At 36.8% G+C, this 27,674-nt stretch overlaps 1 protein-coding gene across 2 annotated transcripts; it reads left to right on the top strand.

Annotated features, from left to right (window-relative positions):
- The first annotated feature begins 609 nt into the window (after positions 1-609).
- On the top strand, positions 610-27,674 carry LOC149813024 (cell division protein FtsZ homolog 1, chloroplastic-like). 2 transcript variants are annotated; one of them, XM_089992511.1, is made up of 6 exons: positions 610-1,217; positions 2,935-3,034; positions 3,216-3,445; positions 19,926-20,093; positions 20,249-20,482; positions 27,271-27,674. In XM_089992511.1, exons 1-6 carry the CDS (start codon positions 957-959, stop codon positions 27,514-27,516), a joined length of 1,239 nt encoding a protein of 412 aa, XP_089848637.1. In that variant the 5' UTR covers positions 610-956; the 3' UTR covers positions 27,517-27,674. The 2 variants fall into 2 exon arrangements, with proteins under 2 accessions (XP_089848637.1, XP_089848636.1); XM_089992510.1 differs by having other exon boundaries at positions 834-1,217; positions 3,210-3,445.

Here is a 27,674-nt window from a genome sequence, read left to right as displayed (position 1 = left end):
TGAATCTAAAGTTCTTAGTCCTCTAAGGCTGAGGTGAATGTATCTGAGGTATGGACCCCTACTGGACACAATAGGACAGTGGTCTAAGGGTAATTGTAGTGTAGGTTTAGGGGTTTTAAGATAAACTCTAAGGAAACAAAAAAAATCAGGTAGGATAAAAATGACTCTCAAGGTTAATCAAGAAAGTGCTTTAGTTCAGATCTAACATAAACTTGAAACAAGGGCTTTTTGAACACTTAGGAACATGTGTCAGAGTTAGGATAGGATACTTGAGAGATCACTAGAATAGGTTGTTGATTGACTTGGATGCTCAAACGAGCAAAACTAGAAGTTTTGTCGAATCAACATGATGCAGTTTTGGGTCCTGAACATGAATAGGGTTTTAGGAGATCATTTTTTTTAAGAGTTGTGTATAAAGTTTAGGGAGGTCTTGAAGGGTACGTTGGACGTATCTCTCGTATGCGACTTGTGCTTCAATTTTGATAAAATATTAAATATCATGTCGTATTGTTTTTTAATCTATAAGTATGGTCTTACATTCGTAATATATTGAGATGTTATCGTTTTTTTAAGACTTTTAAACAATTGTTTGTGAAACGTACGCTTTTTACGCTTCCAAGCGAGTGCCTCGCCTTAAAGCATGGCTTTTTGGTTTTTCACAATGACGATCACGACTCCTTAAAGGCTTAAACCCCATTTACTTCCTCTTATCACTCCCTCCCTCCTTCGCCCAACACAGTCCTCCGACCTCCACTCTCACAAACAAAACCCACGGCACGGCGGCCTTCCCTCCTTCCCTCCCTCTATTTATTTTACATAGCTTGTTTGTGTTGTTTGGCCGCTTCTCTCTGCTGTTCTTTTCCATTCCCTTCCATCCATCATTTTTGCCTGACCTAACCGCAAACAACCTTCTTCTTCTTTCCGTAGTGTCTTTTCTGTAGGCAAGGCGGGGGAAAATGGGCGTCCTGGAGTTCTCGAATCCCTCCCTCTCTTCCACATTCTGTGTCGGGTTCCGACGAAACTTGTGGTGCGATTCCTGCATCTGCGAGTGGGATTGGAGCAAGGGGAAAAGTAAATGCAGAAGCAGCAGGCGGAGCGGAGGTAGCAGAGTCTGCCGTGCTTCTTTCACGCCCATGGAGACTGCCAAAATCAAGGTCGTCGGCGTCGGCGGTGGTGGCAACAATGCCGTCAACCGGATGATCAAAAGTGGGTTGCAGGTGTGGTTTCCGGACCCCCGCCCCCCTCCTTTTTCTTGTATTGCGATTTTGTTTGAACACAATTCGGTCTGAGCAAGCGATCCCTTGTCGAACAGTAGGCGCTTACAATGTAAAGTAAACGTAACCTAAGAATTAGGCATATATCACTTAAGTTTCTCAAATGCATTGCTTGAATATGGAGAAATCGTGCCTGAATATGTTGTTGTCGAGCTCGATGCAGTCTCTGAAAACGCTAATGAGGGTAGATTAGGTCGCTCGATCTACGGCTTCTCCATATAAACCTCCAATAACCTGACTGTTATTGTTGGCCTGAAGATGGCAACCTTGCTTAGTTAGTAAAGGAACATTTCTGGATATAAGAAAAGAAGCCTTTCCCCATGTGTTTCCTCAAATGTGTCGATTACTTCATTTGAGTCGTGGAAGAGTTCTGGTTTCGAATTCATCAAGTCCACCAAGCGCATTGCCATGCTTATTTGGTGGCTATAATATTGTGGAGTTGCTGAAACTATTCTTACTCTCTTCATTTGTGGCCTTTCTCCATGGTAACTTTCTTACCCAATTCGTAGCTATGATTAAGTCATCCTGGTCATCGAGTTACCAGAATTGGGAGTTTGTTTAAGGGACCTAGTTGTGGAATGCATGGGGGGTGACTACAACTGAGATGGCTTTATGGATGGTTGAGTTAACGGTTGATGGTATGCTGTTTTGAAGTGGCTTGCGTACTTAAAGCTTAAGAATATGCAGGTGGCCATGTCTCACTCTGTATAAGAGAAGAAATTTCCTTTTCTTTTTTGGATCGTTTTTTGGCACTTGTTCGGTTCTTTTGTCTCACATGCATCAGGGAAGAGATAGTTCCACCCTTTTTTTCCTCTTTCAGGGACTGCCCATCTCAAGTTGTAGTCTTGTTACCACCAGGGAAGGTGGTGATTGAGAGTTATATGCCTGGCTGGAGCTCTTGCTCCACACCTTTTCATTTTGATTTTCCCGTGATACATGCATATGGAAGTAACATGTTTATACTTTTCTTGTTACACTTTGCATAAGCATATCATGATATAGCATTTTTGGATTTTAAGAGGCCAATTAACAGCTGGACACAGTTGGACTTATATGTACTCGGTGATGCCAGAAATGTAGGAAACGTTTGTCGTGAAATTAACTCTATTCTAAATTAAATAAATTTGGTTAGTTTTTGCCAATACAAGGAACCAAAAGTTTTGCCAGCCAACATAATGATTGGATGGTAGTGATATTAGTGGATGTGGTGGTTATGTCTTGCTTGGCGGTTTGGTTGACGTTCAAGTTTGTTAAATGCAATCAAAATGGGGGCTTATTTTCTTCACTTGGCAGCTCGTTCATGAAATGCACTATGCTGTTAGCCAGCATCCTGCTTCAGAGTCTTGATAATTCACATTCTAAGATGGATAATCACAGAAGATGCTTCGGGATCAAATGAGATAGTTGGATGATTAGGTCACACTATCACAACAGAGGGTCTGGCTTTAATCCCATGGGGGTTATCCCCCAGCTTGCAAACCAAAAAGCAAAAAAAGAAAAAAGAAAGAAAAAGAGAAGCATGCTTCTTGTCCCGGACCAAGCCACTTCTAGTCTATTGATTAAATCATTTCCCTTAGCATGTTACTATCTTTTCTTAGTCACCTGTTTTCTACCTTTTTCGTGATGTTGTGATGCTCACTTTTCCTACCTTCCAAATCAGGGTGTCGAGTTCTTTGCGATTAATACAGATGCTCAAGCGCTTAAGCATTCAGCTGCCGAGAATCCACTGCAAATTGGACAAATGTTGACTCGTGGACTAGGTCAGTTATTCATGCTGAAAGAATATTTACTGTATCAGGCAATATTATCTTGATTTATTTCTTTCAAATGCCTGCACAGTCATCAGGATCTTAGATGAGGTTTAACATATGGGTTAACCTATTACCCTTTAATTACATTAACTGTTCTGTATCCATTAATTTTTCCCATTCATAGGTGCAGGTACTGGTGGAAATCCATTACTTGGAGAGCAAGCTGCAGAGGAATCCAAAGAAGCAATTTCGGATGCCCTCAAAGATTCTGATCTTGTGTTTATTGCTGCTGGTATGGGTGGGGGTACTGGTTCAGGTGCTGCACCTGTTGTAGCACAGATATCAAAGGATGCTGGCTATTTGACTGTTGGTGTGGTTACTTATCCCTTTAGTTTTGAAGGTCGTAAAAGGTCTTTGCAGGCAAGTGTTTCATGAAGGCTTTTGTTTTTTATTTGATTTGTCATTGACTATCATAGTTCTTTTAGTTACTGAATTTATATTTATATGAAGCAGTATATGATTACAGTCTTTGACATGTCTATGACAGGTTCATTTATACTTTGCACATTTTCTGGCAATAAGTTTTTGTAGATTAATCAGAAACTGTCAACTTTATTAAAAAGGAATGACTATTTGGATGTGCCATATTTTCAACTGCATTTTGAAATAAGTTATATGATGAGCTATGTAGGTAGTTCTGGTTGGACAATAGGTTAATGATACAATAATGAGCTCTATGCCTTGCCCGATAAGCCTTAAGCCCAAACCTGCGTTTTGACTTCCGCTACATAAACTATTTTTATGTTATTGTGTTCTGGTAAAATTTTCCTCTTTCCAAAAAATTAAAATATAAAAATGAAAAAATAAGAAGAAAAATGGAAGAGAAGGAAACTTCTATTTTGCCTTGGGAAAATGACTTTGGTACCAGTTACAAGAAAGGGTACCTTAAGTTGCAGTACATGTTCTTGTTAAAATACATTGTATACATCTGATATATGTATATTTATACAATATATGTATATAAGGGGCATTTTGGTCTTTTACTGTCCTGTAATAAATACAGTGGCACTTATTGTCTTTTTATTTTATTTATTTTTCTGTTTTTATATGTTAGTCAAAGATGACAGTTGGACTGCTCCCAACGGTCATAAATATGATCATTGGAGGCAGTCGAACAACTGTTGAACTAAGTCACAGGGATTCAGCCAACCAGGTGCCGCACCCGCATCGATGACGCGATGCGGGTGCGCGTGCGGCATCCGGTGCGATCAAACCGACCCTGGGTGCGGTCAATGCACCCAGAGTCATTTTTGTCTAGGTTTTAGACTTAAAAAAAAATGCCCGATGAAAAGGGTTGTGAAGAGGAGGATTAGGGCAATTTTTTTTGCCCTAATCCTCCCTTCCTTTCCTCCCGACCTCTCCTCCTGAAGCCGAAGCTGATTGACCTTCGTCGGACCCCGCCGCCATCGACAACCGCTCTGCTGGACCTCTCCTCCTAAGGTACTCTCTCTCTCTCACTCGACTCCCTCTACTCTCCTCCTCTCCTCTCTGACTTCCCTCTGCTCTCCTCCTCTCCCCTCTGACTCCCTCTGCTCTCCTCCTCTTCTCTCCGACTCCCTCTGCTCTCTTCTCCTCTCCGTGATTTGCTAATGTTGTGATTTGATCTGATTTATGTGATTTTGTTGTTGGCTATCGGGTTGTTAACATGATCGTTAAGTAGAAAAACAAATTGTGTATACACAATCTATTTAAACGTTTTCCTTGAAATAAAATAGTTTTTATTAAATTCCTGTAAGTGTTATCGTTTTCCTAGTACTTGTGTATACACAAATCATAGATTGTTAATTTGATTTATTGCATGCATGATGATGAATTGATTTGATGATATTGTGATAATTGTTTTTTATTTCATTAGTGTTAATGTTGTTAATTGTTAAAACTTAAAAATTATATATATATATATATATTTTTGCCGTACCCCCGCACCCAAGTTTTTTGAAAGTGTCGCACCCGCACCTGCACCCATGTGACATAGCTGTTGAACTGCCTCCCCCTTTTGTATGTGTGGCTCTATAAATAGAGCCACACTATCTCTTGTAAAGTAGGCTTCTTACAAGCTTTTTGTGAAGTAATATAAAAATATTTATTTTTATATTGTTCTTGTGATAAGTGTGATATTGTGTGTCTCCTTCGTGAGATTGTATTTGATCCATTTGAGATCCTTTTGTGATTGTGTACTTGTATAGCCCTTTGTTGGCATTGTAATTGTCCCCATCTTGTTTTCATTTCATGGTATCAGAGCCATGGGCTCTTATAGTGGTGAAAATTATCTTGGGTGTGCTCTCTTTGTGGTGGTGGTCTTCAAGCTTGGTCCTTCAACCTCAAGCTTATTTTTTCAACATGGGTGAAAAAGAATGCGCTTTCATTGTCTCCTATAAGCTCGACAAAAGAAATTACTTGGCGTGGGCTACAGTAATGGAAGCCCACGTAAAGGGGAAAAAACTTTGGGGTTTTGTTAGTGGAACCACTAATGAACTCCAACTAAAGTTAACGAGAAAATAAAGAGATCAAACTAAAGTTCTCTCCGAAGAAGAAAAGAAGAAGACTTTGCAAGATTATCAAGACAAAATGGAAGATTGGGAGGCCAATAACGTCAAATTCTCTCATGGTTTATGAATATCATGGAATTCAAGATTGCCACCAACATCATCAAGTTCAAAAAGGCGTGTGATGCATGGATTTTCCTAAAGAGTACATTCATTCAAAAGGATATGGCTAGGCTATATTATCTTCAAGATAAGGTGCATACTACTAAACAAGGGGATAAAAGTGTAAAGGATTGTTATAGTCTCCTATCTCCGATTTAGGATGAGATGACTATGTTGAAACCAAAATGGGAGGGTTCCTCTATTGAGATGAGAACACAAGTTGAAAGAGAAAATCTCTTCTTTTTCCTATATGGTCTTCAACCATAATTTGAGCAAGTTAGGTCCTCTTTAATCCATTGGACCTCGTCTCCTTCCGTTAGTAATACTCTTGCTCAAATATGCCAAGAAGAAACTAGACTTGGAATGCAAGTCTAGTGATGAGATCCTTGTTGTATCAAGACCCAAAAGCTTTGTATAAGCTCATAAACACCTCACTTTGAAAAAAAATACAATGGAGGAGGATACAAGGGTGGTAAAATTACTTGTGGCTATTGCAAAAAATTGGGGCATATAAGGTCGGATTGTCCAAAACTCAAAAAAGTAGCCTCATTAAGTGAAGAGTCTTCAATAAATGAAGAATCAAGAAAAAATGGCAAATTCAATGATTTGACAATTGCCCAAAATATGAAAGTCGTTTCACAAATCCTAAAAGTCACTTCTTCTACATCTGGTGCTGCCATCTCTTCCTTTTCTCTTCCAAGTAAGTCTTCTTGGATTTTGGATTTGGGTGCCTCTTTTCATATGACACATAATGAGTCATTATTATTCGATTGCACTAATTCATATTTTCATGTGTCTCAACCGCCGATGGTACCCTTTTAAAAGTTAAAATTTTAGGAAATTTTTACAAAACTATAGGTTTTTCTGCCTGTGTATAACTGTTTAGTTATACACTGTCGGTCTCAAGCCCGGATAAAGGAGGGTTGTGGTAGGCCAGTGACAGCCAGCATAAAAACTTAGTCATACCCTATGAATATGAATCAATATAAGAATTTCGTTGGGGCGTTCCCTACTTTGCGACACACTGTACTCTATAGGCCCGAAGGCAGTGATAAATAGGCAAGGGTTGCTAGGTCGTCGCTCAGAAGCAACGCGTCACACCAGCGCTCGGGTGTGGTGTCAAATAGGCAAGGGTTCCCTCACTTTGTTGGACGGGTGGGGGTAAAGAAGTTAGTCCAAGACCATAAAATTAGGTTAGCCACTTGGAACATAGGGTCTTTAACTGGTAAGTTGGTAGAGTTAGTAGATGTTATGTGTAGGAGAAAGATTGATATTTTATGTCTACACGAGACTAAATGGGTAGGTGAGAAAGCAAAAGTGATAAAACCTTGGGGATATAAGATTTGGTATACAGGAATAAATAGGAATAGGAATGGAGTAGGGATTGTTATGAGTCGTGAGTTTATAGATAATGTAGTTAAGGTCCGTAGGAAGGGTGATAGGATTTTACTTATTAAATTAGTATTAGGTATGAATATTATTAATATTATTAGTGTTTATGCACCTCAAGTAGGTTTAAATGATTCCATTAAGCGTCAATTTTGGGAAGATTTAGATGGAGTAGTACAAGGGATATCTTATGGAGAAAAGCTTTTCATCGGCGGTGACCTTAATGGACATGTAGGCATTAGTAGGGATGGATTTGAGAGTATCCATGGAGGCTATGATATAGGAGAAAGAAACGAAAGTGGAGAAAGGATTTTAGATTTTGGTTTGTCCTATGATATGATCTTAGCAAACACTTGGTTTAGGAAGAGGGAGTCTCACCTAGTAACATTTAAAAGTGGGGTTAATGCGAGTCAGATAAATTTTTTCCTACTTAGAAAGAGAGATAGGGGTTGTTGCATCGATTGTAAGGTTATACCGAGAGAAAGTGTAGCTACATAACATAGAGTCTTAATTTTAGATCTTAGAATAAGACAATGCCGCAAAAGGGATAGACATAGGATAAATTCTAGAATTAAGTGGTGGGCACTGAAAGGAGTTAAACAAGGAATGTTTGTAGAGCAGGTAGTTAAGGAAGCTGATTGGTGTCTCGAGGATGATTCAAAATCAATGTGGAGTAAGATAGCGGGTGACATGAGAAAGGTGGCTAAGGAGGTATTGGGTGAGTCTAAAGGCGGAGCACCGCTAGGTAAGGATACATCATGGTGGAATGAGGATGTCAAATTAGCTATTAAGGTTCAAAGAGAGTGTTATAGAAATCTAAAAGAGTCGTAATAATGAGAATTTAGAGAAGTATATGATAGCAAAGAAGGAAGCTAAAAAAGTAGTTTGAAACGCGAGGGATAAGGTATATAAGGAGGTTTATGACAAGTTGGATACCAAAGAGGGCGAGAAGGATATTTATAGGCTTGCATATTAGAATATGGGTTGGATATGGATCCATTTAATATTGGATCCATATCCATTCCCAGGCTTTGTATTTTAATGTAATGAGTTACTTATACAAGGGCATTTTTGTCCACGTGTGAATTATTGTAACCCTATTAAACTAATGATGTATTAGCGCAGACCTGTGTAGAATAGAGGCTGCCGATTCTCAACAACAATATCAGAGCTCTCTCTCTCTCTCTCCCTCTCTCTCTCGTCTTTAATTTCTGCAGGTATTCTATTATGGTATCAGAGCAGTGGCAGGTCTGGGCATAAAGCATCTCTTCAGCGCAAGCTTTTGAACAAAAAAAAAGCACGATCCTTCAGCTTCTTCAGTTAGCCGAGTCTTCCCATTCAGCATCGGCTCCATCTCTCCTTCCAGTTAGCCGAGTTTTCTTCTCATTCAGGGGCTGAAATCATTCAGCCGAGTCTTCTTCATCTTCTTCAGCCACACCCAACAGTAGACCCTCATCTTATCCAGCGTAACGTGAAAAGCACGATCCTTCAGTCGAGTCCTGACATTCATCTAATCCAGCGTAACGTGAAAAGCACGATTCTTCAGACCGAGTCCCCTTCATCCTCTGCAGCAGATCACCTTCTTCCAAGGTTTTAAAACCCGTGACTCGGAACTCGACTCGTTCTTTATTGACTCGTGACTTGGCGGGTCAACTCGGTGACTCAGACCGAGTTTTGTTAACTTTTGTTTTTAAAAGAAAAACAATGTATAATTTGTCTGAAACCATGTTTTTGAGTAAACATAGTCTCCAAATGTCTGTAAGAATATAAAAACAACTGCAAAGAGGTATAGAGGTTTGCTTGAATAATTGAATTTGATATCTATACAAGCACTTTGACAGTCAATTTGTCATGTGCCACAGAAATCTGGGAGTTTAAAGATTAAAAGTTTATTAGATGTAGAACAGTTGGTCACGACAAGCAAAAATTCATTAATTTTGCTAGTTTAAGTCTCGACTGCCAAACCATTTCATCAGCTTGCAGAAAGTACTAGACTATTTTAGCCTTACTCAAGACCTGGTTCTCCATTTCAACAGTTTATCTGATTTTTCATATCAATCCCAATTTTGAGGTAAACAAGGTCTGAAACTGCAAAATAGACCATTTTTTATTTGACAAAAGCAAATGCATACAAAAATCTCCTGGTTTTGCCAATAGAGTAAGTTTTTCAATGTATGTTTTTACACAGTCAATTGTACATACAATCTATTAGAACACATTTTTTTTTTCAAATAGTTTGTCAACATGTAAGCAAGTTTCTCAAGGGCTTCACAAATCAATGGCCTACAATATGCCAAAATTTCATGACTCAAAAAAACATATTTTTACATAAAAATATATGATAAAGGTGTGATTCCTAGCAAATAAACCATGTTGAACACATATATGAGGTCAGATTGCTTAGATACAACTTGCATCTATGATTTTTCAACTAGATTGTACAGACAGTAAACAGTAGACTGCATATATGTAAATATATCATTACCATTTGAAACTCAAAAAACAAATTTCAAACATCCCAGAACTCTCCCGAGTCAGGCCGAGTCAAGCCCGAGTTTTGGCAAACCGAGTTTGCCTTGCCGGGTTGACTCGCTGGAGGGCCGAGCCGAGCCGAGTCAGCCGAGTCAACGAGTTGACTCGGCGAGTTTTAAAACACTGCCTTCTTCAGGTCGAGTTCCCTGTGCCGAGTCCTATCTTTCTAGTTTCTAGTTTGACAGAAAAAGATCACCTATCTTTCTAGCTTCTGTTGTGAATATCTATTGGTCGAAGTTTGTTTTTCAGTTTTCCTCTAATATTTCTTCTTTTTATTCTTTAGTTGTGAAAATTTATTCTTTAGTTTCCTGTTGATTCATCATATTTAACATCTTATATTCTGATTTCAGTAAAATCGAGTTCCCTGGTTTTCCAACCAAGTATCTGCCTTTGATATCGAGTTCCCTGGTTTTCCAACCAGGAATCTGTTTTTAATCTTCATTCCTTTTCTGTCAAACTTTCCATACCCTAGAGCTCTCATTTCCCTTGTCGTGACATTGTGCCGATTTCTGCCAACTGTAATAAAACAACTCAGTTTCAGTCACTAGTATTAATTCTAAAAAAAAAAAGGGTTGTCAACAAGCCTACAAATGGATACTTCAGCCAATTTGGGTCTTTCTTCCAATTTCTTGGGGCAGCTAGTTTCAGAAAAGCTAACTACAAACAACTATCTGACTTGGAAAAGGCAAATTGCTCCTTTTATTTGAAGTCAAGACCTTTCCGGTCACTTGGATGACTCCATTCTTATGCCCCCAGAATCCATCATAACCGTAGCCAAAGAGGATTGAGGATTGCCGAATATTGTTCGCAATCCTGCCTTTGTTTTTTGGATGAAGCGCGATCAGGCACTTGTCGCATACATCACTTCCACGTTATCACAAGAAGTACTGATTTCTATTCCTGATGATTGCACATCCAAAGTTTTGTGGGAGGCTTTAGCTCAAACCTACTCTCAGATATCGGAGGCCAAAGTGTTGTTTCTCAAACGCGAATTTCAAATGCTAAAAAAGGGGGCAATGAGCATCATTGAATTCTTAAATCAAGTTAAAAGCATCACAGATCAGTTAGCCATGGTTGGATATCCAGTGTCAGATAAAGAAAAAGTGCAGCAGACATTGAATGCTCTGGGACCAGAATATCATGTTCTTGTAACGTCTTTATTGTGTCTACCTACGCTACTCAGCTTTGAAGAATTACGTGCTAAACTCTTTCAGTACGAGATGACTCTGAAAAGCATGTCTGATGCTTCAGCAGGACAATCATCTACGCATGAAGTTCTTGCCACAGGGATAATAGCTGATCGTTCACGAGGAGGACGTGGCAGAAGCAGGGGAACTCCAATCCAGGGTGGACGTGGGTTACTACCTACACCAAATCCTAATGTCAGTGCTTCAAAGAATGTTCCCACATGCTACCAGTGTAACAAACGTGGTCACATCAAAGCCAACTGCTGGTTCAATCCACAAAATCGGAACAAAACACAAAATAATAGAAATGTTGCTACATCAGGAACGACAGGTACATTTCGAGTCAGTGATGATGCCAAGGATCTTCTCTTATCTGCGATGGCCAACTTGAATCTAAAACAGAGTGATGATGGAATATGGTATGTTGACTCTGGAGCAGCAGCTCATGCCACTGGCAATGCAGGTAAGTTCTCTGCGTTGACTCCTTATCTTGGTAAATCTATTATTGTAACTGGAGATGGGACTCACCACCCTATTTCAAACATTGGCAATGTCCTCATTCTTTTGTCTGAGTCATCTATTTCTTTATCTGATGTTGTTCATGCGCCAAATATAAAGAAAAATATTATCTCTGTTTCTAAGCTTGTTGATTCTACCAATTCATCTGTGGAATTTACTCCTACTTCTGTCTTTGTCAAGGATCTTCAAACGGAGATGTTCGCTAAAGGAGAGCGACGTGGAAACATGTATGTCTTCAATGAAAATTCAACCTCCAGTGTCCTGAAGCCCAAGTCTGATCATGTCTCCAAAAGCGTCTTAAGTATATCCAAATGTAATAAGCCAGATCTCTGACATTCTCGTCTTGGTCATTGTAGTCAAGTCTTTATTGAAAAGTTAGTGTCCAATGGTTTTCTTTCAGAATATGTTTCATCTTCATTGAAGGATAAAATGTGTCCCAGTTCTCAGGTCTGCAAAAGTCATGTACTTCCTTTCCATCAAATAAATAAAAGAGCCTCCATGCCCTTTGAAATAATATGTTCTGATATTTGGGGCTCAGCCCCCAATCCTTCCTTTTCTGGAAGCAAATATTATGTATCTTTTATTGACAGTTTCTCTCGTTTTACCTGGATATTCTTTATGAAACACAAATTAGAGGTTTTTTCCATCTTTCGTCATTTTCATGCCTATGCTAAAACTCAATTCTCCCAAAACATTCAAATTCTTCAATGTGATGGAGGTGGTGAGTATTCTTCCAAAGAATTTTTAGACTTTCTCCAAGATAATGGGATACATCGTAGAGTTTCTTGCCCGTACACTCCACAACAAAATGGAATTGCTGAACGTAAACATAGACATATTGTGGAAAGTGCAATGAGTATGATGCATGATTGTAACTTGCCCATTAGTCTTTGGACAAAAGCTTTTCACACTGCCACTCATGTGATAAATCGTCTTCCTATGTCTATCCTTGAAAATCAGTCTCCCTATTACGTTCTCTTTGGTGCACATCCTTATTATGATGAGTTACGAGTTTTTGGATGCACATGTTATGTACACATTGATAAATCCATGAGAACTAAATTTCAGGACAAAGCCTCCATATGTCAATTTGTTGGTTATGCAGATGAACATAAGGGCTACAGGTGTTATGACCCTGCCAATAAGAAGGTTAGGATTTCCAGAAATGTTGTTTTTGATGAAAATAGTTTTCTGAAAAGTAAAGCAAATCACAATCGAGAACACGGTGACGCAGCTGGTAATTGGTATGATCCATGGCTTAGTGCTGAACTTTTTTCACATATTGCCGAAGATACTATTTTGATCCCTGAAGACATACATGGTGAGACAGTTTCAGATGATGCATCACAAACAGCATGTCTGAGATACAAAGGTAATGTGTATACCAGGAGACCCAAAGAGCAAACAAATGTACCTGCTGAAGAAAACATTGCATTGTCTGATAACAAAGAAGCACCAAGAAGATCAGGTAGGATAAGACATCCTATTGAAAAATGGGTTAGTTATGACAACTTTTCTATGGACTTTCAAATTTCTCTATCCAAGATTGAGAAACATGATGAACCACTTGGTTTTCATCAAGCTGTTCAATCCAACAAATGGATTGAAGCGATGAATGAGTAGATCGAGGCACTTCATGAGTGTCAAACATGGGAGACAGTTGGGCGTCCTCCAGATAAGAATGTTGTTGGTTCCAAATGGGTATATAAAATTAAATATAAACCGGATGGTAGCATTGAACAATACAAGGCACGTCTCGTAGCCAAGGGTTTCACTCAAGAATATGGTCAGGATTACGATGAGACATTCAACCCAGTGGTGAAAATGGGAACTATTCGCATCATACTTGGCTTGGCAATTGAACATGGCTGGACCCTTAGTCAACTTGATGTTAAAAATGCATTTCTTCATGGAAATTTAAAGGAAGAGGTCTACATGGAGCAGCCTCAAAGTTATACAGAGGGAGACCCAAAAGAGTATGTATGCAAGTTAATCAGAGCCTTGTATGGTTTGAAGCAAGCTTCCAGGTCATGGTTCGAAAGCTTCTCCTTAGAAATTCAGAAACATGGTTTCTTTCGTTCCCAACTAGATCATTCTCTGTTCATATACAGGAATGATACCACCCTGGTCTTCTTACTCATATATGTTGACATTGTGATCACTGGTAATGCTCCAGACCACATTCAACGAATTAAAGTTTTATTGAGTATGCAGTTCAGAATGAAAGACCTTGGGGAACTGAGATATTTTCTTGGTGTAGAGGTGGACAGACAAGATAACAAAATGTCATTAACTCAACACAAATACACTCTTGATCTTCTGGCTAAAGCAGGAATGACAGATTGTAAACCTCTACCTACACCCAGTGTTGTCAACCAAAAGCTCAGTATTTGTGATGGTGAGTTATATCCTGATGCAGTCAAGTATCACAGTTTAGTGGGTATGTTGCAATATCTTACCTTTACTAGACCAGACATTGTATATTCTGTTAATCAAGTATCTCAGTTCATGCATGAACCAAAGACTGGTCACATGGATGCTGTCAAACACATCCTTCGCTATCTAAAAGGAACATTAGGCGATGGACTTACGTATATTCAATCTTCATGGAAGTTCCAAAAACATAACATACTGTCCTATACAGATGCAGATTGGGCAGGGGATCCAGATGAGAGGAGGTCTGTTTCAGGATACTGTGTTTTTATTGGAAGAAATCTTGTCTCATGGAGTAGCAGAAAACAGAAAGCTGTGGCAAGGTCTAGCACAGAGGCAGAGTATAGTTCTATGGCAGCCACCACTGCAGAAGTGACCTGGATTAGGCATCTACTTACAGAAATGGGGGAGGATATTTCAAATTCGACACTTATGTGTGATAATAAAAGTGCTATACAAATTGCATTCAATCCCATTCATCACAGTCGAACTAAGCATATTGAGATTGATCAACATTTCATCAGACAAAAGATAGCAGACAAAGAGATCCTTCAGAAGATCAAATTGTTGATATGTTTACCAAAGGTCTTACAAGTCAACGTTTCTGGTATCTGAAGAACAAGTTGCACATGGTTCACTCCCATGCACAACTTGAGGGAGGGTATTAGAATATGGGTTGGATATGGATCCATTTAATATTGGATCCATATCCATTCCCAGGCTTTGTATTTTAATGTAATGAGTTACTTATACAAGAGCATTTTTGTCCACGTGTGAATTATTGTAACCCTATTAAACTAATGATGTATTAGCGCAGACCTGTGAAGAATAGAGGCTGCCGATTCTTAACAACAATATCAGAGCTCTCTCTCTCTCTCTCTCTCCCTCTCTCTCTCGTCTTTAATTTCTGCAGGTATTCTATTATTGCAAAGATGAGAGATAGGAAATCGAGGGATCTGGGTATGGTTAGATGTATCAAAGATGAAACGCAAAGGGTTTTAGTCAAAGATAAGGAAATTAAGGAGAGATGAAAAGATTATTTTGATAAGCTATTTAATGGAAGTCATGCTCAGGATCTTGGAGACTTCTCCATTCCTTTTTCATGAGATGAATCGTGACTTCATGTGCAAGATTCAAAAGAAAGAAATTGCAGAGGTTTTGAAGAAAATGAAATCAAGAAGGGCAGTTGGCCCAGATGGTATACCTATCGAGGCTTGGAAATGCTTAGGAGAGAAAGGTTTAGAATGATTGACAAATCTTTTTAACAAGATTTGGCGGACAAATAAGATGCCTAATGAGTGGAGGAAGAGTACTTTGGTGCCTCTATATAAGAATAAGGGTGATATACAAGATTGCACAAACTATCGCGGTATAAAACTCATGAGTCATACTATGAAACTTTGGGAGAGGGTGATTGAGTCTAGGTTGAGGAAGGTTGTCATGATATCGGAGAATCAATTTGGTTTTATGTTTGGAAGATCAACTATAGAAGCTATACATCTTCTTAGACAACTTATTGAGAGATATAGAGAGAGGAACAAATATTTGCATATGGTTTTTATTGATTTGGAGAAGGCATATGATAGAGTACCTAGGGACGTTCTCTGGTGGACAATGATGAAGAAAGATATTTCTCTCAAGTACATTAGTATAATTAAAGATATGTATGAAAAAGTAGTAACCAATGTCTGCACTTGTGGAGGGGTGACAACCAATTTTCCTATAACGGTTGGGTTACATCAAGGATCTGCTTTAAGCCATTTCCTATTTGCTATAGTGATGGATGAGTATACAAGATCAATTCAAGAAAATGTGTCGTGGTGTATGTTGATTGCTGATGATATTGTTTTGATTGATGAGTATAGAGTTGGGGTTAATGCTAAGTTAGAATTATGGAGACAGACATTGGAAGCAAGAGGTTTTAAGTTGAGTAAGAGTAAGACAGAATATATGGAATGTCGGTTTAGTAAGCAACGAAGTAGTGATGGGAGTGTAGTGAAGCTTGGTGAGCAAGAAATACCGGTGGATGATTGTTTCAAATATTTGGGACCTATTATTCAAAAGTATGGAGAAATTGATGGAGATGTAAATCATAGGATAAAGGTTGGGTGAATGAAATGGAAAAGTGCAATTGGAGTGTTGTGCGATCGTAGAATGCCATTGCGGTTGAAGGGAATGTTGGGCTGCCAAGAGACATCATATTCAAAAAATGAGTCTAGCTGAGATGTGTATGCTTAGATGGATGTGTGGAAATACAATAAAAGATAAGATTCAGAACAAGGAGATACGTAAGAAGGTAGGCGTTGCACCCATTGAAAATAAGATGAGAGAGAATCGTTTACAGTGGTTTGGACATATTCGTTGAAGGCCTAATGATGCTCCAGTTAGAAGGATGGAGAAATGGGAAAATATATTAGTTAAAAGAGGTCGGGGTAGGCCTAGGAAGACTTGGATGAAGATGATAGGAAAGGATATGAATGCTTTGAACCTCACCGAGGACATGGCATTGGATAGAAATGATTGGAGGAGAAGGATTCATGTGGAAGACCCAAAATGATTTTCTTTTTTGGTTCATATCGCCGACCCCAATTGTTTTGGGATGAAGGCGTAGTTGTTGTTGTTGTTTTACAAAACTATAAGTGATTCAAATAAGCTCTTTATTCTAAATGTTTCTAAAATTTTACTTAAGCCTTCTTTCGATTTCTTAAATTTCTAATTATAGGTGCAAAGTCTTCTCATCTAAGGATTGTTGGGTGCATGATCTCCAGTCAGGGAAGTTGATTGGGCAAGGCCATAAAAGAAGAGACCTTTACTATATTGACTCTTTATGTCTACCCAATTTTTTTTTTGTAATCTTGCCAAAAAAAATGATTTAGATCTTTGCCATAAACGATTAGGACATCCAAGTATATCCAAACTATCTCTCTTTCCATTTTTGAAAAAAAAATTGTAAATAAAAAGAATATGTATATAAATATTGTGTACTTGGAAAAATGTTAATGTTACCTTTTAGATCTAGAACTTCTCTGACTAATGGAATTTTTGAATTAGTGCATTTGGATGTATGGGGTTCCGTTCCCGTTATATGAAAATGAGGTTACTCATATTATGTTACATTCATAAATGATTTTATTAGAATACTTGGATTTACTTCCTTAGACTCAAGTCTGAAGTTTTTTCATGTTTTAAAGATTTTCACAATTTTGTTAAAAATCAATTTAAAAGAAATATTAAAATCTTTCGCTCTGACTCCGAGGGAGAGTTTCTTTCAAATAAATTTCAATCCTACCTAAAAACCATGGTATTTTGCACTAAAAATTGTGTCCTAGGACTCTTCAATAAAATGGAATTGTCGAAAAAAAAACATCGCCACATTATTGAAACTACTAGGATTTTACTTATTTCGAATGAAGTTCCAAAAAGGTTTTGGGCTGAAGCCACTCTCACCGCAGTCTATTTAATAAATATAATGTCTTCTCAAATTTTAGAAAACAAATCTCTAATTGAAATACTTGTTAAGACTACTCCCGATTTGAAAAGATTAAGAATTTTTAGATGTAAATGTTTTGTGCTTCTTGAAAAATATGACAAACTCTCTCCTAAAGTTATTAAATGTGTGTTTATTGGATATGCTGATAATAAAAAAGGCTATCAATATTATGATTCAAAAAATGATAAGCTTTATGTATCTAGAAATGTGACATTTCTTGAAAAAAAAGGATTTGATATTAAAAAACCTAAGGAAGAATCCGAGTATGCCTTTTTATTTGACTTATTGCCTAAGTCCAATTATGACAATAATGATGATGAAGATAGTGATATTGTTGAGCAAAATAATAAACCATGAGAAGAAAGAGAACAAACTCATAATCTTATACAATATTCTAGACGTAACAATGGAAAGCATCCATGTGCTTTAGAAAAATATAGTCAACCACTCAATGTAGAAAAACCTAGTGTTAGAAGATCTGAGTGAATATCTAGAATTTCAAGTAGGTTTGTTTCATATGAATCATTCTCTCTTATAGGGCATGTCTTCTAGCAATTCACTCATATTATGAACCATCCAACTATAGAGAGGCCAAAGACATAAAAGAATGGGTTAAGGCTATGAAAATAGAATTAGATGCATTACATAAGCCCCATACTTGGGAAGTCCAACATTTGTCAAAGGGGAAGAAGATAATAGGATGTAGATGGGTATTTAAGGTCAAAACAAAGAGTGATGGATCTTTAAAAAGATTAGTTACGAAAGGGTATTTTCAAGAATATGGTATAGATTATGAGGAGACATTTGCCCCAGTAGCTTGCATAACCACAATTAGAACTCTAGTTGCAGTAGCATCCATTAAGAAATGACCTATATATCAGTTAGATGTTAAAAATACTTTCTTAAATGAAAATTTAAATAAAAAAGTTTACATAGATCCTCCCCCTGGTCGGATTATTGAAAATGGTATGGTTCATCTTCGAAAGCCTTTATATGGGCTTAAACAAACCCCTAAAGCATAGTATGATCGGTTTAATGAAACTATTATAAATTTTGGATTTAAATCATTTTATACTAACACTGCTCTTTTTGTAAGATCTATAGGTACTTCGCTCATCATTTTGCTCTTGTATGTTGATATAATAATCACTGGAAATGATCAAAAGGAAATCGAAGAAATTAAGATTATGTTTTAGAAATCTTTTGATTAACTGACTTTGGTTTTTTGAGATGTTTTCTAGGTATTGAAGTAGCATATTCGCCAAGGGGATGCATTTTGTCTCAAATAAAGTTTGCAGCTTATTGTTGCGCATTCGAGAATCACAGGCACAAAATTGCTCACACTCCTGAAGTAAAATGCAAGCTGAAGTCAAAATTTTATTAGATGATCCATCTCCTTATAGGAAAATCACTAATGTATTTATCTATTACCAGACTAGATATAGCGCATGCCATACATATTGCTAGTCAATTTCAACATGCGCCTACATCGGTTCACATGAGTGCCGTGTTGAGAATAGTTCGATACATCAAGAAGACTATATCTAAAGGGTTATTCTTATGATCTTCTTCCTCTTTAAATCTCATTGCTTACACTGATTATAACTGGGAAGGCGATCCCAATAACCAATACTCAACCACAGGTTTTTGTGTGTTTGTAGGTGATTCTCTCATTTCCTGGGGATGCAAAAAGTAGCAAAAACTGTTTTTATCTTCTACGGAAGCTAAATATAGGGCGATGGCTACAACAAGAACCGAGGTCATGTGGATGAGATCCTTGCAGAAATAGGTGTTGATGTTTAAAAATCTTCAAAGTTGTGTTGCGATAACAAGATTGTCATATATATAGCTAACAATCACATATTTCATGAAAAAAATGAAGCGAGATGGATTGCCACTAAGTTCGAGAAGAATACTTAAAGGAGATGATTACTTTACCATATCAGTCCGAGTTTTAGATTACGGACTTTTTCATCAAAGCTCTTCTTCTACCACAATTTTTGTTTCTTCTTAACAAACTTTCGGTGATCTCACCGTAAGTTTGAAGGAGAGTGTTAAAATTTATTGTATACATCTGATATACGTATATTTATACAATATACATATATCAGGGGCATTTTGGTCTTTATTGTCCTATAATGAATACAGTCCAATAGGGACTAATTGTCTTTTTATTTTATTTATTTTTCTGTTTTTATATGTTAGTTATCTCTTGTAAAGTAAGCTTCTTACAAGTTTTTTGTGAAGTAATATAAAAATATTTATTTTATATTGTTCTTGTGATAAGTGTGATATTGTGTGTCACCTTCGTGAGATTATATTTGATCCATTTGAGATCCTTTTGTAATTGTGAATTTGTGTAGCCCTTTTGTTGGCATTGTAATTGTTCACATCTTGTTTTCATTTCAGTTCTTCCTCTGTGCTTGGCATGTTAATATGACATTGTACCAAGACTTGCATATCTTGTTCGCCATTCTCTTGTTGCACATAGGTTACTGTCTTTCATACACAGAGGCATGACCGTAGTTAGTTCAGACATTCATATGCCCATTTCCTGCCTGAAGTATGGTGGCAAGAATTTATGTTTAGAAGCATCTACCTGAACTTTAACATTAGTGATTTGTGGATCTCCTTGCTTGCAGGCACTAGAGGCAATTGAAAAACTTCAAAAGTCTGTTGATACACTTATTATCATTCCAAATGATCGGTTATTGGATATTGTTGAAGAACAAACCCCCTTACAGGATGCTTTCCTTCTTGCTGACGATGTTCTTCGTCAAGGTGTGCAAGGAATTTCAGACATAATCACTGTAAGTCATTCAAAAATCTCTTACTTCCAGCCATCTTTCAATACATATATTGTCTTTTACTATCTTTCCTCCTGGCTCTTGTATGCCCAAATGCTTGTCTTTTGCTGATAGCTATGATGATACCTAAGGCATTTAAGCTATAACATGTGTTGCAGATACCTGGATTGGTAAATGTGGACTTTGCAGATGTCAAGGCTGTTATGAAAAACTCAGGAACTGCAATGCTTGGGATTGGTGTTTCTTCTAGCAAGAATCGTGCTGAAGAAGCTGCTGAGCAAGCAACTTTTGCACCTCTGATTGGATCGTCTATTGAATCTGCTACTGGTGTTGTGTACAACATCACTGGAGGAAAGGACATTACCCTGCAAGAAGTCAATAGAGTCTCTCAGGTGCTCTAAATAACTTGCTTTTTACTTCCTCAGCTGAATCTCTTAAGCATCTGATATGTTTCTTGAATAATTTTCTTCTTTTTCTTTTTGTTTGTTTTTCAACTGTATCATTAGTATTATTTGACTGTTTCAAAGTGCTTATTTTTTTTTATTGCACCTGTTGAAGTTGCATCTTCGATTCTATGATATATGTGTGCACATGTATGAACATATCAGGTGCATGGGTAGATCAAATTCCCAGAACCACTGGCATGACACATGAATTTCACAGGGGTTTTCTGCCAGTACAATTTTGTCACTATTCAAACGTTTACTGCTGATCTGAAATATTTTATAATATAAAATGTCAAGGATACAAAAAAAGTATTTCTTTTATTGTTGTTATTCTTCATTTTTGATAAGTTACTAATAATTTAGCACAGTAAATAGGGCAGACCATATTCATTATCTTATACTGCATTCCATTTGGATTTAGTCAAATCTGACCTGCTTTCCCCCTTTTACCTTAAATACTGATTTTTTAAGTCTTATACCGTGCATTATATTTAATTATTGGTTTGTAATTAACAGTTTTCATGTACTTACAGAGTTCCTGTATTTACTTTTAATAAAATATGCCAAGTGGTCCGTGCATTGCTTTGAACTTGCAAATATGATTTTTTTTGTCTAATCTCAAATGGAATTTTCGTAATTGAGTAAAGCATGTTAAAAGGATATAATAACACAATAATGAGACAACATAAAGTTGAACTAGATGCGTTCTTGATGCCAACTAATTTTGCTTTGGTCATGAAACATTACATTATTTACTAATTGGTTCTAATATATTTCTGATCAATAATTTCTTACTGAGCTATTATGTAATTATAAATGTACAGTACAACACACCCAATATGGTTGCATAGACTCACACATCTAAGCCATAGATAGGTCTCAATGTTGTCTATTATTATTGATGGGCTTCACAGTTGTCAGAGCTAGACAGTGAAATAGGAAGAAGCAAATATAAACTTTCAGTGGATTCAGGATGTGGGATGTGAAAGGAAGCAATGTTTGGCATCATTTTGGGAATGGAATAGGATTCTGTTAAGAAGCTTGTCATTCTTCTTTTAAAGATGGAGATCATAATATATATTTTATGTTAGTAAATTCCTAAATCACTTTATTAATGAAGAATAAATAATGAAACTATGCATGCAACATTCAAAGGCAGTAGTTCTTTATGCAACATTCAAGAAATGTATGACATTTGTAATAGAAAGTTTATCTTCTACGCCGTGGTTCTGGATATGAAAATAATTCATGTAACCTTTTGAGACATTCTATAAGTCCATCAAAATACTGCATGACATTGTGAAGAATGTATGATCCTGTTTAACAAACAAAAATGTAAGTACTTTATGATATTACTACTGTAGGAATGAAAGCATCCCGATTTTATGAATAAGGGCAGGTTTCAAGATATGTTGTTTGGATGAACTATTGTTATCTCTATTTGAGGAGCATAAATTAAAATAAACAAAAGCATCCCAATTTCTATAGATGGGGGCAGAATTTTTTCTTTTTAATGTTTGTGCTTTTCATTTTAAGAGTACCATTTCCAGGTTACCACAAGTTTGATTTGTTCTGTCTACAAGAGTCCTCGACTAGAACTTAACATGAATTTACCTGAATGGATTGAATCCAATCCAATTCAAGTGTCCAATACAAATGTTGTATTGATACAGTGTGGTCTGGTTGTGACACAATGTTAATGCCTATGTACTCGTTTGGGGTTTAAAATTGATATAGCAAGATGCCACATAGGTATGACTTGGACCCAATCTAGACCAAGCATGAACTGATTTGAACATGTTGATCCATGGTATCAATTTTGGATTCAGCGGATATAGTTTATCTCGATTTCGTCTGATTCAGATGCAAGCGATGTAACATTAGGTTGAATTTGGACTCAATTGAACTCAAGTCCAGTGGGTCTGTAGTTGCTTCTATGGTTCTGAAACTCTTTATTTCAATCATACCACCATTTGGGTTCAACAGTGGTACATGGATTTAGATCACAATTGGGTGCATTTAGTTTTAGTCTTTCTAGTTCTAGCCGTGTAATCTACAATAGATCCAACTGAAAGCAAAATTTTTGTTTAACCTACAAAGTCCATCTTAGATTAGAGTTACATCTCCTTAGGACAATTCATATTTTTATGAATCTATTTTTTTTAACCTAAGTCCATTTTGAATGGGTTTGTCTCTAGTTCCAACTTTGATTAACACTTGTAGACTCGGATCCACATGTGGATCCAACTAGAATTTACATTGATTCACCAGGTATAAATTAGATTCCATTTGGTAGATCTTGTGATTATAGCGGATTGGGTAGAGTATTCGACCAACTTCCTCACTATAGTTATAGGGTTTGGACTTTGGTTTGGCCTGTTTAAAATTGACTCAGATCTCAATGAGGATTGAAAAAAACTGTACTTGGGATCCCCATATATATTATTGGACTGATACACAGTTATATCCAACCTAACTGGTTCATAGTAATATGTAATATAGATCTGTAGTAGTTTGATTCCGTATCTAAACCCAACCAAGCCTAATTATGTATAGCTAGTTATAGTCAAACGTAGATCCAGATCTTGACCTAAGTAATTTGGATGAGAAAAACCTTTTCAATAGATAAGGTTTGGTTCATCTGGACAATTCATTTTTATCCTTGTTAGGCTATAATTTTCTATCAAGATTTATTTGTTAAAAGTATGTTTAGAGTAATTGAATGGCGACAAATCTGCGAATGTGTTTAGATTTGCTTAAAAATACATGACTAAATTTGTAGTGGTGCTAGGGATGCACATGAGCCGATCCTAGTCTGTTTGAACTCGGCTCAGTTCAAAATGACTTTGTCCAAGCTCGGCTCGAGCTTGGAGCCGAGCTTGTAAGGCATTGTCTAAACTCAGCTCGGTTCTGAGCTCGAGCTGAGCAGAGCTTCAACAAGATATAGTAAAAAAAAAATTGCGGAGGAGGGATTTGATCCCCTGACCTCTTTAACGTTAACCAAGTGACCCACCATTTAGCCAAAGCATGTCTTTTGACTATTATCACCGAAAAAATTGTATACATACTAAAAATTCTCGGCGAAAAAAAGTGCAAAAGACAATATTTGAACCCAACACGTTCTGAAGAAAGGCTAACGCCCTACCCATTACAGTGACAATGCACTTTTGAATTTATTTGCAAAGATATATATATATATATATATATATATATATATATATATTGGGTTTGCAATGAACCGAGCCTTATAGGGCTCGATAGGTCGTTCAAGTTCGGCTCGATAGCTCGTCCGAGCTTTAAACACCGGTTCAAGCTCGGCTCATATACAAAGCGGCTGAGCCCGAGCCGGCTTGGTTCAGAGTGCATCCCTAGGTGGTGCATAATCTTGACCAAAGACTTGTCCTCTCCCCCCTTCTCTCTCTCTCTCTCTCTCTCTATATATATATATATATATATATATATATATATATATATATATATATATATATATATATATAACAACTACGCCTTCATCCCAAAACAATTGGGGTCGGTGATATGAACCAAAAAAGAAAATCATTCTGGGTCTTCCACATGAATCCTTCTCCTCCAATCATTTCTATCCAATGTCATGTCCTCGGTGAGGTTCAAATCATTCATATCATTTCCTATCATCTCCATCCAAGTCTTCTTAGGCCTACCCCGACCTCTTTTAACTAATATATTTTCTCATTTCTCCATCCTTCTAACTGGAGCATCATTAGGCCTTCGCCGAATATGTCCAAACCACCGTAAACGATTCTCTCTCATCTTATTTTCAATGGATGCAACGCCTACCTTCTTACGTATCTCGTCGTTTCAAATCTTATCTTTTATTGTATTTCCACACATCCATCTAAGCATACGCATCTCAACTACACTCATTTTTTGAATATGATGTCTCTTGGCAGCTCAACATTCCGTACCATATAATAAAGCGGGCCTAATTGTCATCTTATAAAACTTTTCCTTCAACCGCAATGGCATTCTACGACCGCACAACACACCAGTTGCATTTTTCCATTTCATCCACCCAACCTTTATCCTATGATTTACATCTCCATCAATTTTTTCATGCTTTTGAATGATAGATCCCAAATATTTGAAATAGTCATCCACCGGTATTTCTTGCTCACCAAGCTTCACTACACTCCCATTACTACTTCGTTGCTTACTAAACCGACATTCCATATATTTTGTCTTACTCTTACTCAACTTAAAACCTCTTGCTTCCAATGTCTGTCTCATCATTGTCCACCAGAAAACATCCCTAGGTACTCTATCGTAAGCCTTCTCCAAATCAATAAAAACCATATGCAAATCTTTGTTCCTCTCTCTATATCTCTCAATAAGTTGTCTCTCTCTCTCTATATATATATGTATGTATATAGTCACAAATATCAGTCTGGGTTATATCTCAGCAAGGCAAAATCTTGGAATATTATAGATTTTTTAGTAAATCTCAAGAAAATCTTGGTGTTCAAAAAATAAAATGAAAATTTTGAAAAAGAAAAACGGAAATTTTGGACAAGCTTCCTTCCTTCTTTTCTTTCTTTTCTCCTTTTGCACGTCACACGAGGCTAAAGGAGACACCTATATATCACAATAATATTGTGATAGTATCGCAATAATATTGCAATATATATAAATTTCTGATATTTTCAAAATATTGTGATATTTTTCCTTTAAAAAAGGTTTTTGAATTTAGCAATAATATCACAATACTTTGAAAATATCGCTTGTGACTGATATATATGCAATGACCGTATTTGCTGGTTGTTTGTAAGTATAAATGCCTCTTATTTTTTCATCTTTTGGTTGTTTTTCATGAAACTAACCTTTATCTACATGTTTTTCTTAGTGTGAATCACCTCTTAGATTGTCCGATTATGGCTAGTGGGTAAGGCTTCAAAAATCAATGGCCTGCGATGTTTGATAGTTTTCTGGGCCATAAAATCATGTTTTTCCATTGAAAAAACATGATTTCAAAAGTTGATCCTTTGGACATGCTGAATCCATCTATGAGGTTTGATTGGATCAGAACTTGTGCCATAGAGATCCAGAGGTGTTTGTACCTACAATTGTTTGTAGCAAACATTTTCCCATATATATAAAACAATATCAAAGGAAAAATCTCGTGATATTTTGAAAATACTAGAAATTTATATATCACGATATTATCAATTACTTTCATTTTTTTACTTATTTTCTATATCTTAAATATATTTTTCTTTTTTCTTTTTTTCTTTTTATTTATTTCTTTTGTTATATGTTTATTTTATTATCTAAGCATCTTATTTTCCTACTTATTTCTGCTATTTTATATTTTAAAATTTTTTAAGCCGAGTTTTTTCCAAGAATTTCCTTGAGATTTATCAACTAATCCTATATTAGAAAGTACACATAAAATATACAAATAAGAATTTTTTTAAAAACTATATTATGATATCTATGTTATGGTGATGCTTTGAAAATATCATGACATTTTCAAAATATTGTGTGGACTTGCTGTCTCGTCTTTGTCTCTCTCCATAGACATCTCTTTATTCTGTTTTTTCCCTCTCTTTTTTCTCTTCTCGGAATTATGGTGCCTGCTTAAAGATATGGTTCCTGTTAAGCAAGCCATGGATGTCCTTATGCCTGCCTCGTCATGTTTTGCTTCAGTAATTATGATAACTGTACAAACATCTTCATCTACTTGGAATGCTTGTGGGTGGGATTTTACTCATATACGGCATGTGCATTTTGCCAGGTATATATAAAGATACACAGTCCTCTCTCTCTCTCTCTCTCTCTCTCTCTCTCTCTCTCTCTATATATATATATATATATATATATATATATATATATATATATATATATATATAATGTGCTTGTGGGTGAGATTTTAGTAATTTTACTCATATACGGCATGTGCATTTTACCAGGTATATATAAAGATACTCTCTCTCTCTCTCTCTCTCTCTCTCTCTCTCTCTATATATATATATATATATATATATATATATATATATATATATATATATACCCTAAAGCGCGAAGCCCGATGGACATGTGTGCTCTAAAAGCTGCAAAAGCTAATCTTTAGTGGAAGTCAAGACCACCAGTAATGATCTTTTTTTTTTCAAATTGGACGTTCAGCATGTGTTCGTTGGCAGTTGATAAATGTGTTTGAACTTATGCCCATTTCTATATACTCGCATGGACCAATGTGGAGCATCAGATCTTGGGAAGTCATGCAAAAACGACTTTTAGCAGTGCTTCTAGAGTGTTGCTAGAAGTAGTTTTTGTGCAGGCTTAATGAGCTGTCCAATCTTCTCAACTGGATGGCTGTTTTTGGTCTGATTTTTGGTATGCATGAATGCTGGTTCGTAGTGTGTGTGTGTGTAGAAGCTGCTAAAGGTTGTTTTTGTGCTGGCTCAGAGCGCTGCCCGGTTTTAATCTGATGGCTGTTTTGTCTGTTTTTCAGTATGCACGAAGGCTGGTTCGTGTGTGTTCCTTTGTACCTTTCATTTGTCTTTGACTAACCTTTTTGTTATTGTATTCTTATCTTTTCTTCACTTTTTCATTTGGCAGCTGATTATGTTTTAATGAATGTTGTGTGGGTTTCCTATTGGTAAATTTAATGCATGTAGTATTTTCTGGATGAGTTTTCCTGTTAATTCAGTCCTCTACTGAACATAAAACAGATACCTCACATTCATCATGATTTGCAGGTTGTAACTAGTCTGGCAGATCCTAGTGCCAATATAATCTTTGGGGCAGTTGTTGATGATCGCTATACTGGGGAGATTCATGTGACAATAATCGCAACGGGCTTCTCACAGACATTTCAGAAAACTCTGTTGACAGACCCCAAGGCTGCCAAACTACTGAATGGCCAAGAGACGAAGGGGTCTCCACCACTCAAGATGCCCAACTCACCTCCACATCCTTTGAGATCTCGCAAGATTTTCTTCTGAATTGCTCTTCTTTCTTAACAAAGGTCACTGTATTGATTTTGGTAGTACATTGCGAAGCGAGGCAATGGAAATAGTCAGCTTTTTCCTTGTATAAAGGTTTTTGTGTTGGGAGATGTTCAAGCATTAGTGCATTTCAGACTATCATTTGTATTTGTTTA

The sequence above is a fragment of the Nuphar pumila genome, chromosome 16 (assembly GCF_984573655.1).
Source record: "Nuphar pumila chromosome 16, dmNupPumi1.hap1.1, whole genome shotgun sequence".
NCBI lineage: Eukaryota > Viridiplantae > Streptophyta > Magnoliopsida > Nymphaeales > Nymphaeaceae > Nuphar > Nuphar pumila.
The sequence above is the reverse complement of the archived record's forward strand: the minus strand, read 5'-3'. Positions and strand labels throughout refer to the sequence as shown.

Excerpts from the sequence above, each read along its gene's own strand:
- LOC149813024 (XM_089992510.1), top strand. The coding sequence starts at position 957 with ATGGGCGTCCTGGAGTTCTCGAATCCCTCCCTCTCTTCCACATTCTGT. Across the intron at positions 1,218-2,934 it reads TGATCAAAAGTGGGTTGCAG|GGTGTCGAGTTCTTTGCGAT; the intron begins GTGTGGTTTCCG and ends CTTCCAAATCAG. Across the intron at positions 20,094-20,248 it reads GAATTTCAGACATAATCACT|ATACCTGGATTGGTAAATGT; the intron begins GTAAGTCATTCA and ends CATGTGTTGCAG.